Source organism: Trachypithecus francoisi, unplaced genomic scaffold, assembly GCF_009764315.1.
Source record: "Trachypithecus francoisi isolate TF-2019V2 unplaced genomic scaffold, Tfra_2.0 Lachesis_group17, whole genome shotgun sequence".
Taxonomy (NCBI): Eukaryota; Metazoa; Chordata; class Mammalia; order Primates; family Cercopithecidae; genus Trachypithecus; species Trachypithecus francoisi.
In genome coordinates, this window is record NW_022681462.1 from 43,060,678 (window position 1) to 43,080,308 (window position 19,631).

At 45.8% G+C, this 19,631-nt stretch overlaps 1 protein-coding gene across 1 annotated transcript in view; it reads right to left on the bottom strand.

Moving 5' to 3' along the window:
• The window catches only part of LOC117062215 (acyl-coenzyme A oxidase-like protein), a 389,661-nt gene that overhangs the window by 249,074 nt on the left and 120,956 nt on the right, over positions 1-19,631 (bottom strand). Inside the window, exon 10 of the mRNA XM_033175478.1 lies at positions 15,825-15,859. Within this exon, the coding sequence (XP_033031369.1) occupies positions 15,825-15,859 (35 nt within the window). The remainder of the gene's footprint in view (positions 1-15,824; positions 15,860-19,631) is intronic.

A 19,631-nucleotide genomic window follows, 5' to 3' on the forward strand; every position in this document is an offset into this window, starting at 1 on the left:
AAACTGACATACTGAGTCGCAGAGAAGAAAGATCAGAGCAACTCTGGTCCTTGAGGTGTCACTGAGTCCCTGAAATAACCATCCTGAAACTGCCCCACTTCAGGAATCATTAAGAGAGAAAACAATCCACGTCCTGTTTAAAATAGTTCAGCCAGGGTCACAGCTAAAGGCATCCTACCTGATACAAAATAACTGTTTGATGAATGAAGGAAAGAATGAATAAGACTCCAAAGCACAGAGAATTGTCATATAGTCTTAACAGCATCATCTGAGTCTTAGAAAAATCAATGTCCTTGGAATTCCATACAAGAGTTGGGATTTACATTGTATACTCTCTTAGCACACAGGGTCTTCTGTCTTTTACAGTAGGCCCCCCTTCTGTACAAGGGATACATTCCAAAACTCCAGTAAATGTTTAAAACCAGGGAGAGTACTGAAGCCAGCTGCCAACCAGACATATTCCTGTCCATGTCTTCCACCCACAAATTTAATTTCCATCTTAATTAAGTGCTTATCACCCCTGTGGCTGTACCTTTTACAGTTTGAGGTGTGACAGCAAAACTAGGACAAATTTCTTTTTCCTTCTTCACAGTTTCACGAAGACTCCTTCTTTCTGTAGATCTTAGCAACCTCAGCATATGATTGCTTTTCTTTTCTTACGAAGTCGAGAACTTTCACTTTTTTACTAAAGGAAACACTTTACGGCTTCTCTTTGGCATATCCCAATTGCCAGCATCACGACTCTTGTGTTTTGGAGACATTATGAAGTCAAATAAAGATGACTTGAACACAAGCACTGTGACACCGTGACAATCCATCTGATCACTGACAGCTACTAAGTGACTAACGGGTGGATAACCTGGACAAGGGGAGGATTCCATTCAGGATGGGATGGAGCACGATGGCTTCAGATTTCATCACATTGAGAGGTGAAGCCAGCTGGACTTCCTGGGTCAAATAGGGACTTGGAGAACTTTTCTGTCTTACAAGAGGATTGTAAAATGCACCAATTAGCACTCTGTAGCTCGGATTGTAAAATGTACCAATCAGCGCTCTGTAGCTAGCAAGAAGATTGTAAAATGCACCAATCAGTGCTCTGTAAACTGCACCAATCAGCGCTCTGTAAAATGCACCAATCAGTGCTCTGTAAAATGCACCAATCAGTGCTCTGTAAACTGCACCAATCAGGACTCTGTAAAATGCACCAATCAGCAGAATCCTAAAAGTAGCCAATCGCAGGGAGGATCGAAAAAAGGGCATTCTGATAGGACAGAAACAGAACATCGGAGGAGACAAATAAGGGAATAAAAGCTGGCCACCCCAGTCAGCAATGGCAACCCACTAGGGTCCCCTTCCATGCTGTGGAAGCTTTGTCCTTTTGCTCTTCACAATAAACTTTGCTACTGTTCACTCTCTGGGTCCAAGCCATCTTTAAGAGCTGTAACACTCACCGCAAAGGTCCACGGCTCCATTCTTGAAGTCAGCAAGACCACGAACCCACTGGCAGGAACCAACTCCGAGCACAACATTACTCAGGATGGCACACAATTTAAAACTAATAAATGGTTTCTGAAATTTTCCATTTAATATTTTCAGGACAAAATTGGCCACAGGTAACTGAAACCACAAAAAGTGAAGCATTGGATAAAGGGAAATTACTGCATTTCACAGTACATATCGTATATTTCTTTGACAAGCAATCAGGTACGTCTTTGTATCTTCTCTTGTAAAGTTGCTTTTTGATTTGCTCAGTGCATTTTCTCAAATCGTATCTCATATTCACAGCTCTGCCCAGGCCAGCAGAGATTCCTAACACACTAGAAAGAACATGGTCTTTATTGAATGGCTATGCAGCCTCGGACAAACTCCTCAATCTCTCTGAGCATTAGTGCCCTTGTCTCTAAAACAAAATTAGTAACACCCATTTTAGGGGCTATGACAGTTAAATGAGGAAGCATTTAAGCAATATGTCATCTAAAGCATTGCACACTGATGTTCCTCCACATCAAGACTAGTTTTAAGGTCAGGAATAACTGTTGCCAACTGGCAGAATCAGTTTTTTTCTTCTACCCTTGCCTTCAGATATACAAAAAAGATGTAAGAAGTATAAAAGATGAAACAGAATTTTCCTCCATATGAGCATTTTTGTCTCCAATACCTAATGTTTCCTTTTTCCTACCTACACTTGTCACAGAAGTCATGTGATTTAAAGGAAGATTCTCAAATGTTTCCTTTCAAACAAGACAAGTCCCTGGGGGTAGGTCAATTCTCTCAACTGGGAGAGTTTCTTAAAGCAAGGGTTGGTAGCTTCCTCCCCAGGACCACCTGCTGGCCATCAGGTGGGACAGATTCGAGGGAAGGTGGAGGTAAGGTGCTAGGCTGAGCAGAGCAGTAATCTCTGCATCCTTGACCCCATGCCAGAGGACAGGGGCCACTGTCCCCTTCTCGTTCTCAAGGGAGAAAGTAGAAACTGGTCCCTCTGGGACTGCTTGAGAAGGGCCACCTCTCCCTGGGGTTAGGCAGGAGCTTTCCAGATCTCTGCCAGGTGGTGGCCCTCAATGGCCTCTGCCACATCATCCCTGCACCTGAAGTCTCCTTAATGCTCTTCCATAAACCTACTCAGTCATTACTTAAATAAGGCAATTTTCCATGAACATGGCCTGCCCTTCCAGCCCTGGCACTCTCCAGACAGCACTTCATCCCCCTGCTGGTGGAGAGCAAACAAATACCCTCCTTGGGGGTTGGGGCTGAATCAAGGCTCTGAGTGCTAGGGAACCATCCCAGCACCCTGGGTGGTGTTGGTGACACACTTTGGTGAAATGTCTTCTGCTGGGAGTCAGAGGCCTGAGTTGGAATCCCCAAGCCAACCTCGTGTGGAACCTCCACATCCTGCCTCCTTCATGGAGATGTGGTAGGTTCTGCCGGGACAATCACAAAGAGGTGCAGGCAGAAGATGTCTGGAAATTGTACCAACAATGCTAATCATATCCTCTACCCACTGTGTGCCTGCAAATCTCCTCTTCCCCCCAGAAGTTGCCACCAGCCCATGCTGCACAGCCTGAAGGGCAGAGCACACCCTCCCCACGCATGTAAACAGACACACACACACACACACACAACACGCACACACACGCCTTGAAGCATAAAGTGCTTCCTTTATCACCCTCATCTTATGACAGTGCTCCCACCAAGGTCACCAGAGGCAGACATGGTGTGCTTTTACCTTCATCTAGTCCATGGCAGAAGCTCAGCAAGTATCTGTTGAATGAACAAATTAATCTATATTCGATTGGATTTTTTTAAAAAATGTCCTGGATTTCATTTTGTTTTCAAGATTAAAAAAAAAAAAAAAAAGGAGAGGAAAGAGGAAGATGGGGAATAGTACAGTCAAGGTAAAACAATCAGTTCCCTTCCAATTTTCTGTTGCACTTTGTGGATGATCAACAAGGCAGGGTCTTCCCCCATGCCCGCAAGCCGAACAAGAAAGGGCCTCGGGCTGGCTCTAGGGGGCGACAGTGAGGCCTACTATGCATTTGTGCCTCTGCGTCATTGCACAGACAACCATAAAAGTGGATTCTGGGGGATCTACCGTTTTGGAAGGACTACCCTTCTCTCCCACTCATTAGTATGACTAATTGAAAGCTGATTTAATTTCTATGTTTAAACAAACAAACAAGTAGAACAAAAATTATCAGGGAATATTGAAAGTATTTTATCAACACAAAAACCAACATGCACGTGAGCCTTTTAATCACAGATTTGATTCAGCCTATGCCAACTAAGCACATGCTACCTGCCAGGCCCCGAAGATGGAAAGAGGAATAAATACTGTGCTTGCCATCAGGAGCTCTTGGTCGAGGGCAGTTTCTCTACCCAGGCACTCTTCCCATTTTGGGCCAGATAATTCTTTGTTGTGAGCAGCTGAACCAGGCATTTTGGGATGGTTAACAGCATCCCTGGCCTCTCCACCATAGCTGCCAGTCAGTAGTAACCTCCCCAAGTTTGGACAACCAGAAATGTCACTAAATGTCTCCGTAGGGCAAAATCACCATAGTTTGGAACCACAGGTCGAGGAGTAGGATATTAAGTAAATAGCCACAAGACGGACTACCCTGCCCGAGGCCCGGCACTCTGAACCCAGCACGTGCTGGCACTGGAGGGGATGCAGACAAAGAAACTTGTTCTCTGGAGGAGGAACATTGTGGACTCATGGCTGCTGACATGTGAGTGTATAAATGTGAGTGTATAAAAGTGTATAAATTCCACTCCAAGCACCCACATACCATCTTCACCCACCATGGGCTCTAACGAGGGTGCAGACTGCCTTATACAACAGAATAGAGCGCTTGGACAAGCAGTCAAGTCTGCCTCATGAAAGACCAGGGAATGGAAGTTTATAGATGGACTTCTCTGCATGGCACTTGAGGCTCTACCAACCTCAACAGGAAGCAGAATCTGAGTGATAAACCACCTCAGGAAAAAGAAAAAAAAAGCTGCCTCAGCACAACTCCTGCATTGGCCACAGCGAATGGGGTGTGTGCTGCCCCTCCAGGGGTGTGTGCTACCCCCACAGGCCCAGTCCCCCATGTGATGTAGAGGCTATAGAATATTCTTGATTTGTAAGTAGTTTGAGCCACATAAGAGGCCAAAGTGTGATTCATACAGCAAAAATTGCCTATAAATGCAGCATCCTGGTGACTGGAGGAAGGCAGATCTAGAACTCTCTGTGGCTAGTTTAACAGAGCCCTGGATTATGTTTTGCCAATTTAAGCCATTCATTCAAACTTGAGAAACGCCCTTCAGGAGGATGTTGAGAGCCTGAAGCCAGGCTTGCAGATCAGGCCACAGAATAGCAGCCAGGGAGCCAGGGCCTCCACATGCAGCCTGACCAGAGAGCTCCCCGGTGTCCCTCTCAACAGAAACACGAGCAAGACCTTGGTAGCCCCCCTCCACCACCCCATGAAATGGGCAGGTGCCAGCCGCAGGCTCACTGTCAAGTGATCCACTGGGTGAGGGTGACACTGCACCAGTCACAGGAATATACAGAAGGCAGCAATGGGCTCTAGCCCCACGGTAGTTTTACCCTGTGCCTCCCCACACCCAGCAGGCTTGTCACAAACACCAGCCTGGACAGTTGCCCACAGGGGTCTCCCACCGACAGAGCTGGCCTCCCCTGGCTCTGGCAGAAGGGCAGCTCCTCTCAGCACTCCAGGAAATACGCTGGGGGCTTCCTCTAAGCTCTTCTCTCTCCATCCTGCTCTCTGCCCTGCACTCAGCGGCATTCAACTCAGTGGGAGCTGGAGTGACCCTGGCTATGTTCACCTCTGCGGCCGGGACAGAACATGGAGCACCTTTCTCACTGGTGAGGTCTGGAAACAGCTGCCCCCCATTTCCTGGGTCTCTGGGAGAGGCCCGCAGGCCAGTGAGTTTTCCAGATGGTTGAGATGAGCAATGCCTCCAGAAACGTGACCTCAGGCACCTGTATTTCATGGTGGGATGTCATCCCAGCGCCCCTGAGGGCTCTGAGGACCACAGACCAGAGCACTGGTTCTGCTCTGCAGCCACGTTGCAGTGAAAAACAAGGTCAAATCCAACTGCCTCAGGGCAGCACCCCAGCACGAGGGCCTCACTGAAGCACCACATGGTCTAGAGCACCCAGGCTGGTGGAAGACCTGACTGCACCTGTGTTGTCGTGGAAAGCCTTAGAAAGAGGAATGCGCTAAACAGTGCGGTCACACAGCTCGCAACCCGCCTTCATGGAAAATGATCACGTGGCTCAATGTGAACTCAAAGACCTCACCCTGGGCATGTAAAACAAGATAATTCCACATGAAGAACTCCCTCAAACCATACCCAGAAGCACTTGGAAAAAGTGTCAACATGGCCTCAGACAAGGTGTTCTCATCACAAAAAAGGGATCCAGAGACACCCCTACCTTAACTCTCTTTAATTCAAGTTCACTGAGTATAATTTAATTACAATAAAATTCACCCGATTTAGGTGTCACAGTTCTGTGAATTTTGGAAAACACAATCGTGTCACCACCACAATCAAGATTTAGAATCTGTCCGTCACCCCCCAAAAATCCCTCATGTTGCTTTCTAGTTAACCCCTCCACCCACCTGGTGAGTACAGGTCTGCTTTCTTCCCTAGAGTCTGCTCTTTTCCAGAATGTCACGCAAAAAGAATCACATAGTAAAGGCACTTTTGAGTCAGCTTTTTCTGCTCAGCAGAATGTCTTGTTATTGCTGAGTAGTATCTCGCTGTGTGGAAGTGACACGGTCTGTTTACACACATCCCAGTGGAAGGACATTTGGAATTTTCTTCAGTTTGAGGCTACCATGAATGGAGAAGCCATGCATACAAGTCTTGGTGTGCACAAATGTTTTCATTTCTTTCGTGTAAGTATCTGGGAGTGTCATCTCTGGGTCTATGGTAAAGGTACGTTTAACATCATAAGAAACTTCCAAAGTGTTTTTCCAAAGTGACCGTACCATTTCGCCTCCCACCAGCCATGTATCAGAGTTGCAGTTCCTCCACATCCTCATCAGCATTTCATCAGGGTGACTTTTTTGTTTGTGTTTGTGTTGGGAAGTTTTGATGAGAGTCAATTTGATGATATTGAGGTTTTAAGCCATTCTAACATACATGTAATGGTATCTCATTCTAGTCTTAATTTGCATTTCCTTAGTGACTAACGAGGGTGAACATCCCTTCAGGGTCTTATTCGCCATCTATGCATCTTGTTTGGTGAAGAATCAGTTCGAGTATTTTTTGCCCATTTATTAAATTGAGTTGTTTCATTTTCTTGTGAAGGGGCTGTAAGAGTTCTACATACTCTGGATACAACTCCTTTATCAGATATGTGTTTTACTAATATTTTCTCCTGATGTGTGGCTTGTCTTTTTATTTCTTTGCAGTGTTTTTCAAAGGGCAGATGTTTTTAATTTTGATGAAATCCATTTTTGCCAACTTTTTCCTTGATAGTTCACGTTTTCTGTGTCTGAAGAAAGTTTTCTCTAACCCAAGATCACAAAGGTTTTCTTCAATGTTTTCTTCCAGAAGGTTTACAGTTTTAGGTTTTACATTTAGGTCCATGATCCATCTTTGTTGCTTGTACATGCTACAAGGTATGTGGTATGGGTTCTTCTTGGTTTTTGAGTTTTGATATGGATGTCCAATTGCTCCATTTATTTCAAACATTATCCTTTCTCCACTGAATCATTTTGGCGCCTTTGTTGAAAATCCATTGATCATTCATGTGGGGTCCGCTCCTGACCTCTTCCTATGTCCCATTGGACTACATGTCTGTCCTTTTGCCTACATGTCCTATAGTCTGCCCTTGATTACTGTAGCTTTATAGCAAATCTGAAAATGAGGTACTGGAAGTCTTCCAACTCTGTTCTTTTTCAAAATTGCTTGGCTGGTCTAGTTCTGTTGTTTTTTGTTTGTTTGTTTGTTTGTTTTTCTCACTCTGTCAGTCAGTCTGGAGTACAGCAGTGCAATCTTGGCTCACTGCAACCTCCACCTCCCAGGTTCAAGCGATTCTCCTGCCTCAGTTTCTTGAGTAGCTGGGATTACAGGCATGCACCACTATGCCTGGCTAATATTTGTATTTTTAGTAGAGACAAGGTTTCATCATGTTGGCCAGGTTGGTCTCGAACTCCCAACCTCAAGTGATCCACCTGCCTCAGCCTCCCAAAGTGTTGGGATTACAGACATGAGCTACGGCACCCGGCCTAGGTCTTTTGCCTTTCCATAAAAATTTTTGAATTACCTTGCCAATTTCTACACAAAATCTTACTGGGATTTTGATTTGACCTGTGTTGAATCTCCTGATCAATTTCACGCAGCTGTCTTAGTCCTTTGAAAGTAAGGGAGAGGTCATTTTTCAGGGGGATATCATTCAAGAAATTCTAACCAGTTCCTCCCAGACCTGTGGACACAGTGTGGCTTTGTTAAATGGCCTTGGCTCTAAGGACATGGAGGGGCACTTGTGGAGGGAACAGGGATGTCGCCTGCCTGTCCCACCTGCTGCCTAAGGCAGACAGGAAGGAGAAGAAATAGAGCTAGGCTCTGACCTGAGAAGCAGCCCTGAGACCCAAGAACAGAAAAGAGCATGGAGCACGGTCCCTTGATAGACCTGAAAAGGAGATGAGAAAAGGGGGCTGTTGGAGGATGAGTTCACTGGTCTGCGAGAAAGAAGGGAAGTTAATTTTCCATGGGAAATAGCAAAAGCCAGGGGTGGATGTGGCAAGAGGCTCAGCGTGAGGAGACAGTGGTTGGGAGTGAGGTCTGAATCCTGTGCTACAGGTCAGGATTCTGCTCTCTACGCAGGGAAGCCCAAGGGGGCTTCTTAGCGGGAGGGGCAAGGTCAGATCTGTGTTTGAGAAAGATCCTCTGGCCAGCAGGCAGACGGCTCCCTGGAGACCACCCTGTGGACATGGCAGCAGACATGCCAAGAGCAGGTTTGACTGGGAAATGACCACGCGGTCAGAGCAGAAGGCACCTAAAGGATAAGGCCACCAACCCAAAGGAGACAGGGGACTAAAGAGGAATAGGAGAGGCACAGAAAAGACACATCCATCTGCTACATTAACCCCTGGACCCTGAAGGGCATTTACCCTTCTCCTAGCAAATCTACAGCCCCATGCCACACTCTGCCATGAGATGGCGACAACCACCCTCAGCCCTCAAGGGTCTCACTAAGGAAAAGCATATGACTTGGGCACCCCGTGAATATCCATAGGCTGCCCTTTAGGGGCAATATTTTGTGTTAAGACCATCAAAAACGCAACCATCCAAAAGATGGCTTTGTTTTAAGATTATACCATTGGGGTTGAATAATTTCTTGGCAACCCTGTGTATATCTGGTTGGAGCCTCACTGCGAAGTTTGAAAAAGAGACAGATGGAACAGTCGACCAGAGAGCCTCAGTGACAGAAACGACTATTCCCTGGAAGGGGAAAAAAGGGCAGAAAGGCAGTTTTGTTTATTTTTACAAAATTTGGAGAACAACAGTCTCCTCAGCTGTCTCCACAAGATCAAACCAGCCCCAAATGGAGTTGCTAGGTATCTGCCAACACTTAAAATCAAAATCCAATAGGCCTGATGGCCGTGGTTCTGGTCTTTTCCTCCCTTTTGTATTTCTAGATGGCAATTTCATTTGCTCATTGATGCTGCCTTTTCATTCAATAAGCATTCTGATTCGTCTATGAACTTCAAACTCTGCTTCTAATCTAAATCAGAACACAAAAGTACACGACCCCTTCACTTCTTGCTAGGCCATCTGGGCTCATTCTAAACAAAAACACGAGCACAGTCTCAGAATGACTGCTTAATCACCCCGGGTCTGTGCTTTGTGGTAAGGACAGGCCTCCAATAGTCTAGCTCAGGGACAGCCACACTGTGTGCAGTTCGATCACACGCAGGTTCCCCAACTCTCTTTCCCCTTTCAGCCCTTGAGTGATGCCAGGGCCTCTTACGGGGCTTGTGACTATAACTCCCATATTAGGTTTGGGCACAGACCTGAACGGGATACCAAATTTAGCCTTTCTTAGGTGAGAAACCAATAGAAAGAAGTCAGTTGTGGGGAAGAACTGCGTTTAGACTTTGCTTAAGAGTCACACCTCTGTGAACCTCCATTTAACTATCACAGAACCAAATGGAAAATTTGCTTCCTTCTTCATTTATTAAAGAAACATAACTAGCGAAAACACAAAGCAAAATCATTCTGTTAGGAGTGAGTTCATTGCTCTCATCCTCTACTTTTATGAGCTCTTCTTAGAAATACAAGCATAGGTGGCACGTGCAAAAATTCCACGCTCTTACTTCACGTGTTCTCTCCAGTATCAGACAAGCAAGAGCCAAAGATGAGATGCTCACCTGTGAGCCCGTTTCCTCTTTTATCTTGGCCCAGGGGTACTCACCAGGAGGGAGCAGCCTTCTTCCCTCTGCTGCACTGGGTCAGGCAGGAAGATCTAAACTCTCTTTCAATCTTGTAAAAAGAGAAAAAAACAAAACACCCACACAGTGGGGAAATTGTTCCCCACTGTGTGGGTGATGGGGCCCCGAGAGCTGTTATCTGCAAAGGGCACTTCTGGGGGTTACCCACCTGTCACCACTGTGTGGATTCCACCCGAAAACCTCAAGCCAAACAGTGGGGAATGAACATCAAGAGACAATTTTCCACTCTGTGAAAATGGCTTGACTTTACAAAAATAAATTAAAGCGCCATGATAATAAACAAAACATAAGCAGGACCTGTTGTTAAGCATGCAGGTAGTCATGGCAGAGGCTCTCCTTGCTTGGTACATTTATACCATCAAAATATGATGATTCTTTCTCCACTTCCTGACTCCTCAGCTCCCTACCCACATGCCCACATGAAGACACACACACACACACACACACACACACACACATACACACCCCTCTATACAACAGACAGATCTGGAATAACTGGTCTAGCAAGAGTTAGAGATGTCTGGGAGCAGCAGTGGAAGTAGCTGGGGTGGGCATGTGTTAGACTCTGTGTGTGTGTGTGTGTGTGTGTGTGTGTGTGTGTGTATGCATACTTCCATGCTCACATGCAGGGGGATGGTCTCACCCTGAACACCGTTCATTTGAATAAAGGAGATTTAACAGCTGAAACACCACTGCATATGCACGCAGACAAAATCAGGCCTCCTTCGGGCCTCAAATCCTCTGTCGCCACACAAGAGCCCCTCTAGCTCTGAGGCAATCTTGCCCCTCCGTTTCTGCAGCAGTCTGAGAGGCACTGCTGGCTGGCCCAGGTTACAGGATTTTAGTGACTTCTTTCCCTCTTCTCCACATTCATCTCCTTTAAGGCCCCCAAATCCATTCTTCTTCAAGAGTGAACCCATCCTCCCAATGTTGTCATTTTGGAACCATGTTTTCCTGTCCCCCGTTCCTTCATCCCCTCTTCCATCTGCTAAAGGAGTCTGTTGGGGTTTTCTCCACCATCTCTCTTGGTCCTGATGCCCATGTTAGAATTTTGGAAGCAGATCTGGTCTGCTTCCAAATTCCAAATCTGGTCTTAGATTTAGAATCTAAAGCGTCAAATCTTGATGCCAAAAGTATCCCTACCCTCACAAAGAGGACCCCTTCCCTCAACTCTGGCATCTGGGTTTGGGGTCAATGTGACAAGAAAATGGTAATCAACAGGAAAACAGTATGGCCACTCCTCAAAAACTTAAACTTAGAATTACCATATGATTCAGGAATTCCACTTCTGGGCATGTACCCAAAGAACTGAAACCAGGGTGTCAAAGAGGTATTTGTATATCCAAATTCACAGCAGCATTATTCACAATGGCAAAGAGGTGGAGGCAACCCACATGTCCACTGATGGATGAATGGATAAGCAGAACGTGGCCTGCACATGCTATGGAATATTATTCCACAGAAAGGAATAAAATTCTGGTACATTCTGCAATACGCAAGAATCTTGAAGAATTATGCTAAGTAAAATAAGGTAGTCACAAAAAGGCCAATGCTATATTGCTCCACTAATAGAAAGTCCCTAGAATAGTCAAATTTATAGAGACAAAACGTAAAATGGTGGCTGTGAGGAACTGGAGAGGAACTGTGGAAGGAAACGTATTGTTTAATAGTTATGGAGTTACAGTTTGCAATGTTGAAAAAGTTCTGGAGATGGACAGTGGTGTTGATTGCATAACAGTGGGAATGTACTTAATGCCACTAAACTATACACTTAAAAATGGTTAAAATAGTGCTAGGGTTTGCATGTGTTCCCTCAAAAATTCAGGTGTTGAAACTTAATGGCCAATATGATGGTATTAAGAGGTGGGGCCTTTAAAAGGTGATTAGGCCATGAGGGCTCCTCCCTCAGGAATGAAATGAAGACCCTTATAAAGAGGCTTCATGAAGCCTTCCCCTCTTGCTCTTCTCCCTTCTGCCACGTGAGAACACAGTACTCCTCCCTGCCCATGGCTGCAGCAACAAGGCACCATCTTGGAAGCAGACACCAGGCCCTCACCAGACAACTGGACGTGCTGGTGCCTTCATCTTGGCCCTCCTAGCCTCCAGGACTCTTGAGAAAATAAATCTGTTCTTTATAAAGTACCCAGTCTATGGTATTTTGTTATAGCAGCACAAACAGACTAAAACAAATGGCTGATTTTATGTTAGGCATATTTCACCACACACGAAAAAAGTAATCAACAAAAGGTTAGAAGTTGCAGCCAGTCCAAACAAGCAAATAGGATTTTTAAAGAGGGGACTCAACCAGAAACCTACATCCCTCATCTTCCTCCTGCCAGATGAGGGGAGAGGTAGGTGGCCAGGCTAGGTGTAAAAGGGAGCAGAAGAGTCACGGTGCCCGGGCTTGGTGGCTCACACCTGTAATCTCAGCACTTTGGGAGGCAAAAGTGGGCAGATTCCTTGAGGTCAGGAGTTCGAGACCAGCCTGGCCAACATGGTGAAACCCTGTCTCTACTAAAAATACAAAAATTAGCCGGGCGTGGTGGCAGGTGCCTGTAATCCCAGCTATTCAGAAGGCTGAGGTATGAGAATTGCTTGAACCCGGGTGGCAGAGGTTACAGTGAGCCAAGATCACACCATTGCACTCCAGCCTGGATGACAGAGCAAGACTCTGTGTCAAAAAAAAAAAAGAAAGAAAAAAGAAAAGAAAAAAAAAGGAAGAGTCACAGGGTGACCTGCAGGCTTCTTAGAGGAAAGAGCAGGTCCTCCTGTGCCCGAGGGGAAGAAGAGACCTGACATGCAAACAGCTCTTCAGTGACACCTCGTGAAGTGTCATCAGTTCTGGGAAAATGGGGATTTCCCAGAAGGTAGGTTTGTCCCCACCACAAATTTACAAATGTTGTTGTACTTTCCAGAATTTTAAAATCAGAATTCCTTAGATTTCGGAAGTAATTTCTGGAAAACACAACCCTTTGATCATCCCTTCTCCATTTCCACAGTACTGAAGACGTCAGTCCGTGACCAGGTCACAGGCTCCTCAGTAACTCTCCCCAGCTTGGCTTGTGCGAATCAGACATTCATATTTTGTGAGAGGCCCAGCCAAGCCTAGAAAGTCCTCATGCTGTCTCTGAGTTACTGCAATCACTTTCTAATCATTCTTTCTGCACCCAAAGTCTTCAGACTCTTCTACAGATGACACCAGCTGCTGCAGGCAGCCTTTTTGTGAATACTGGCTTCACTGGGCTACCACTCACTCCCTGGTCCCCAGATCCCAAGGTAGATGGCGAAGGACCTTGGACCTTGCGAGGCAGCCTAGGAGATGTCTTCCCTTTCCTTCCCTCAATCTCATCACTTTCGGTTGTTACTTCTCCTACTTACTGAGATTTTTGTTTGTTTATTGTTGCACTTACGTAAATATCCATGATATTTGTTAACTGCTCCACACTTAACACCTTCAAGGTTATAAGGACAGCCTGGAGACAAACATCTCTGAAAACACAGCAGGGGGAAGCCACATGTGCTAGGATGTCTCCTGGGGACAGCAGAGCGCAGAAAGTGGGGGCTGGAGCCTAAAGAAGCAAGCTCATGTGCGACAGACAGCTGCTAACCTCCTCTTTGCATTCTGTCCAATTCTCTGCAGGGCTTGAGGAGTAGGTTCTAAGTTTGGGGTCAAGGCTGAACTAGTAGGACTACAGAAGCAATCTGAAGTCGCCAGGATCCACCCCACACCTCCATGCTCTCCCCAAACTCTGCTTCTCCTCCACAGCAATGCCAGACAGCAATTTAAAGACTATGTGTTCTGAGAGACCCATGTTATCAGCCTCCCAGGGGCATCTGCCTGAGTCAGATGGGCTTCCCTGCCACTTTTACACTTTACAGGAATGAGGATGGTTTAAGATTTCCTTCCTCTCAGAAGCCTACCTTGACCAGGCGTGGCGGCTCACTCCTGTAATCCCAGCAATTTGGGAGGCCAAGGCAGGAGGATTGCTTGAGTCTAGGAATTCAAACCCAGCCCTTGCAACATAGTGAGACATCATGGGGAAGAGTATGCTTGTCTCTGAACTAGAGCGAGATCTTAGCTGTCCTCATTCTGGAGCAGTCCACCTTGAGAACATTCTAGAAAAAGAGGCTCCTGCAAGTTCCGGAGAGAGCACTTCCATACCCACCGCACCCCACCATACCACACACACAGTTGGTTTTAGGGTTAGGGGTCTGTGTGCGTGCCATGCTTCTTCCTAAGTGTGCCGTAGCTGTGTGCCTCAGCAGCTGCAGCAGCCTGGCGGGTGTTACAAGGGAAGAGGACCCTTCTGCAGGACGCCACACTTTTGTCGTGGGCATGCATCAGGCACGCACAGGACCGGAAACATACAAACAATTGATGGGGTTCAGGACACACTACACTAAAAACTGACACCTTGGCATTTGAGAAAACAGCAGAAGCAGGAAGGTCACTCTCACCTTCCCCTTCCCCTCCTCCCCTGATACAGGCCACAAAACTCTCATTTGAGAGGTAGTATCCATATATCCAGAGAAAAGAAACATACTTATCTCTGAAGACACAGGACCACAGAATCTGAACCAACAGGCTAAGTTTGTTAAGTCCCCAACTCCCCACCCAGTTTATCACCATTAGATCATACTTGCTTTGCCCAATTATCCATCTCTACAACTGTGCACTTCTCCATCAAACTAACATTAAAAACATACAGGTTTCTCCGTTACTTGGGGTCTTTATTTCCCATTTTATGTAAAACTTATATTAAATAAATTTGCATGCTTTCTCTAGTTAATCTGTCTTTCGTATGGGGACTCAGCCGTGCCCCTAGCAATGGGCCAAGAAAATGTATTTCTTTCCCCTGCAGGATCTTGAGCCTCTCTGGAGCAATTTCTTTCACAGGTGTCCAGAAATGTCCCACATGAGAACCTTTCTCCCCACAGGCTCATTCCAAGGGTTCAAGTCCTCTCCTGCCCTCTTCCTGCTATAACCTACAGGGCTCCCCCGCAGCTTCTAGGTCTCAGGAATTGCCTGTGATTGCCCAATTCACATGTATATTGAAACCATGTATACACTTGTTATGAGTGTTTTTAGGAGGCAGACTTATTCTGAAATCAGGTGACTTTGGGTTGTTTGTGGGCAGCTGAGCAGACGTCCCCAAGCCCGAAGCCTATGACCACAGGGTGGTACTTTGGAGGCTGTGAGCACAGTTTTCGTAAGGACAGGAAGGATCCTGCTTATCACCCCTCCACTGGGGCCGGATCTGACTTTAACATCTCAATGCATTTTGACACATGCAAAGGTTTCTTTGTTACTTGTGTTGATATGAACGCAACAAACAAACATTTTTCATAAGCGTGATACAGTTGGGACCAAGGCAGAAATCATGAAGCAAGACAAAAATAGGGCTTTTTGCCATTGTCAGACATCCTAAGACACAGAGAGAGGCCTGGCATGAGGGGTGGCGAGGGCTTCACAGAGAAGCCCTTGCTGGGTTTCTCTCTGCTGGGATTCACCTGTCATGCGGGGCGTCCCCGTTTTCAGAGACACCCTAAGAGTGTCTCACTCTTTAAGAGTGAGAACATTACCCAGATAGTGCTTCTGTGTCATGCCCTAGAATATCCCTTTTGTTGTTTGTTTTAAAATAAATGTGCTATCTACCACCATGTTTTCACAAAGATCTCGTTCCTCTAAACAGCAATGTGCTCTTGCCAATCAAGCAACTAGAACAATTCCATCTGTGACACTGACGTCACAGGAAAGCAATCACCAAACAAAAACCTCAAAATCTGAGGCATAAGCAAACCAAGAGCTATACACTGCTAAGGATAATTCTTAAAAGAAACAAAAATGTAAACATTTACCTGTGGCTATAGCGAATGGCTATCGTCAACCCAAGCTGTAATTAAAAAGAGAGAAAAACAAATTAAGTAATATGAAGAATATGCAGAATTCACACAAGAAAATTAACTTGATATGGCCAATTATGTTTTAAAGATTTTCTAAAATGCCCTACAGCTAATGCTTCAAAAATAACACATTTTAATGACGGATATTTAGTTTCATCTTAGCTTTTAAAGATAATTTGTATTTTGAAAGAGTCTTAAAGAGGCGTAAAATATTTAGTTGTGGATTAGACAGGAGGTGTCTCTCAATAGGAATAGTTTCCAAAATAAGGGTCTTTTAGCTCCGAGACACACTTGTGAAAGGATGGGATTGCAGCATGTAGCTGATTCCAAGGTTGGCATTAGGACATGCCCATACATGGTGGGATCCTGGGAGTTGGTCCCCCCTCTATCTCCTACCATAAGAACACCAAGTAGAGCCCAGGCCACTTGGGCCAGAGTCTCCCTATGGAGATCATCACAGCCTTCACACCGATCCCATAAGCTCAAGGCAGACAAGTCTCAGCTCTGAGGTCAGCAAATAAATGGAGCCTGAAATACACACGTGACATCAAGATATGGTGCGTGCAATTGCTGGGCGCTGCATCAAGTGGAGGTTGAGGTGAAGCTGTGATTTCCTCTTACTCTGCAGGGATGATGAGGAAAGCTCTCAGGCGTAAGTGGGGGTCAAATCATATGGCAGGGGCCCTGGCTAGTTCACAGAAGGGATTACAAGGGTCAGGCCAGCCAGTCAAGTTCAGCTGCATCAGCAAGTTACTGAAACTGTCAGAGCCTCAATTTTCCCAACTGTAAAATGGGCAAAATAATTACTTTCTCACAGAATTGATGTAAGGATAAGCAATTTTTATATATTTGTGTGTTTGTATCTCTCTGTGTGTATGTGTATGCCGACTGTGTGACAGATAGGAAAAAATCTATAAATAATAACTACCACTGCTAGCACTATATACAGGCAATACTCCGTTTATCGAAATGTTAGTACATTCCAAAATTTAGTTTTTCAACGAGTTTTGGGAACTTTCAAAATGTTTCATCATGCAACAAGTGATGACCAAGTCAAACATGCCTGTGTAAGTTTCACTAGCCCACTCGTACCTACGGCAAGACTAGTTTAAGAAGGCTCACAACAGTTAAAACCCTAAGCATTGGCCAGATGTGGTGGCTCATGCCTGTAATCCTAGCACTTTGGGAGGCCGAGGCAGGTGGATCATGAGGTCAGGAGTTCAAGACTAGCCTGGACAAGATGGTGAAATCCCCTCTCTACTAAAAATACAAAAAATTAGCCAGGTGCGGTGGCAGGCACTTGTAATCCCAGCTACTCGGGAGGCTGAGGCAGGAGAATCATTGAACCCTGATGGGTGGTGGTTGCAGTGAGCCAAGATTGCGCCACTGCCCTCCAGCCTGGTGACAGAGTGAGACTCCATCTCAAAAAAAAAAAAAAAAGAACCTAAGCATCATCTGAATATCATTTCTGTAGCCAAAGTCTAAGTTGCACCTTAACCTTAAGATTCCCAAACATCACTTATGGTTCCCTTGATGTTGGTCCGAATAGGATTGGGTGGGGAGGTAACATTCATGATGCTGTCCCAGGTGGTGCAAGACGGCAGGAGGATCCCCAGGCTGAGAGGGTGAAAGGGCAGGGAGAGCTATGAGAAGAGAAATGGTTGAAATAAAAAGTCCAATGCCCCTGCCCAGCTCAACGTCCTGCAAAACCCCCCAGATACTGTTTGAATACCTTGGCTCCAGAATAATTCAGCCATGCATATCACTGCAGGCATCCAAAGTACGAGACCAACGAGGGCAAGCCAGTAGCAATCAGGGGCTTGTGTTTGCAAAAAGAACAGCTAAAAGTGAAGGCATGAAATATATAAAATCTAGTGGATTGCATATCACCCTCACCTGAACTTTTCAATTCTCTGTCTCAACTAGCAGTAAGTTTTCTTTGCAACTTAAGCAAACAGAAGAGGAAGATGCCTCCGAGCCAATCAAGAATTTGAAGAACAAGGAAGAAATTACTTTGGGAAAGAAATAAAAAGCAGAAGCTGTGCACAGAAGGTCAGGATGAGCAATTTACAGATTTCAAATGCCGGATGACTTTACGTTTCCTGGGATTAAAACGTTCTGGCTTACAGTGAGGCTAATTATAAGATAATTTTACTGACTGAATATTTTGATAAGCTTTGGAGTACAGTTTAATTGGTGGCTTTTCCACAGTTGAAAGATAAGCCCTTGCTGGAGCAGGGAGAGGAAATGGGGTGGGAGGGACAAGAAGAAAAAAAAAACACACAGAAAAAGTTGTTCATGACAGCTGTGCTGGTTAAAGGGGGCTGGGAGATGAATCTTTCACAAAGGTGAATTTCAATGAAGGGTTTTTATGAGTCTTTTCCTGGCTTCTGAATAAAATATGTTTTATTGTCATTCTTAAAAGGACACCTTATTAAGGAAGGAGGTGTGAATCAAGGAAACTCCAATGGACAGGGATGGCTCAAACCAAACGACAGAGCAGCCAGGGCTCCTGGCAGGCCTCTGCATGAACAGGACCTGCAAGGGCACACGACAACTGGGGAAGGGGCAAAGCCTCCGTACTATGTGGGAACCTGCTTCCAGGGTGGATGGGAACAGGGTATTTCACAGAAATTCTGGAAACATGGCTGAAATGTCACACAGAATGCACTGGGTCCAATGAGGAAGGCCTGAATAGAGGCTGGAACAGTGTAGAAAAGTTCTTGTGAGTCTTCCCTTGAAACCCCAGGTTGCAACAGACCAATGAGGCAAATGAGCTGTGTAAGAAGCTTCCATATGTCTGCTCTTCCTCATTCCTACAGAGAAAGCAGGGGAGGTAGAAGACTCTCTGGGGTTTCTGTACCATAGCAAATGCCAGGTAAAGGCAACTGTGTGATCCGCTGAGAGATGAGATGCTTTTCCTCCTCGGCCTTAGGAACCTCCGTCATCTAGTCAGGCCTTTCCAAAGCCCCTCGCCCTGCTCTGATGCATCAGCAACTCAGAAACGCTTTAAGCAAGTCTCACCACTGCCTGTGTGTGTGCACACACATGCACACACACACCCCCCACGCACATGTACACTGCACACACACATGTGCACACATGCAGGCACACACACATACACTCATCCACATTCAGACATGCACCATACGTACAGTCTTTTAGTGCTTGTGTGCACGCTTATTCACATGTGCATACATGCGTACATATGCAAGCACACACACTGCATTCACACACGTGTGTACCAGCACATGTGCACACATGCACACTCATATGTGCATACACACACTCACCCACGTGCATGGATACACTTTGGCATTTAGAGAGGCTCATGGAGCCCCTCAGACAAAAGGAGGCCTCAGACAATTGACCTCTTTGTTGCTGGTCTCAGCAGGGACCCAGAAGAGAGAGGGGAGGGAGGCCCGTGGGTTGGCCCCTGACCCTGGCCCAGCCGGACTGAGGTCCTGGGACATGGAGGTCAACGGAATTTTGTGCTGCCCTCCCTGGGGAACACCCCCACCCCTAGGGCATACTGTAAGTATTGCCAGAACACACTTAACAAACTCCATTCCGAGTACTTCATTTTAGATTTACACAATTTGTTAGTATCAAAATTAAATCACATTTCAATGGCAAGGAAAGAGTAATTCAACATTTCACAATTTTTCCTGCCACTTCGGCTTGAAAATGCTCCTTTTTTGGAACAGCTGACTGAGGCAGCTGTTTTGCATCAAGTTGGAGGGGTTTCCATATGACCCAGGG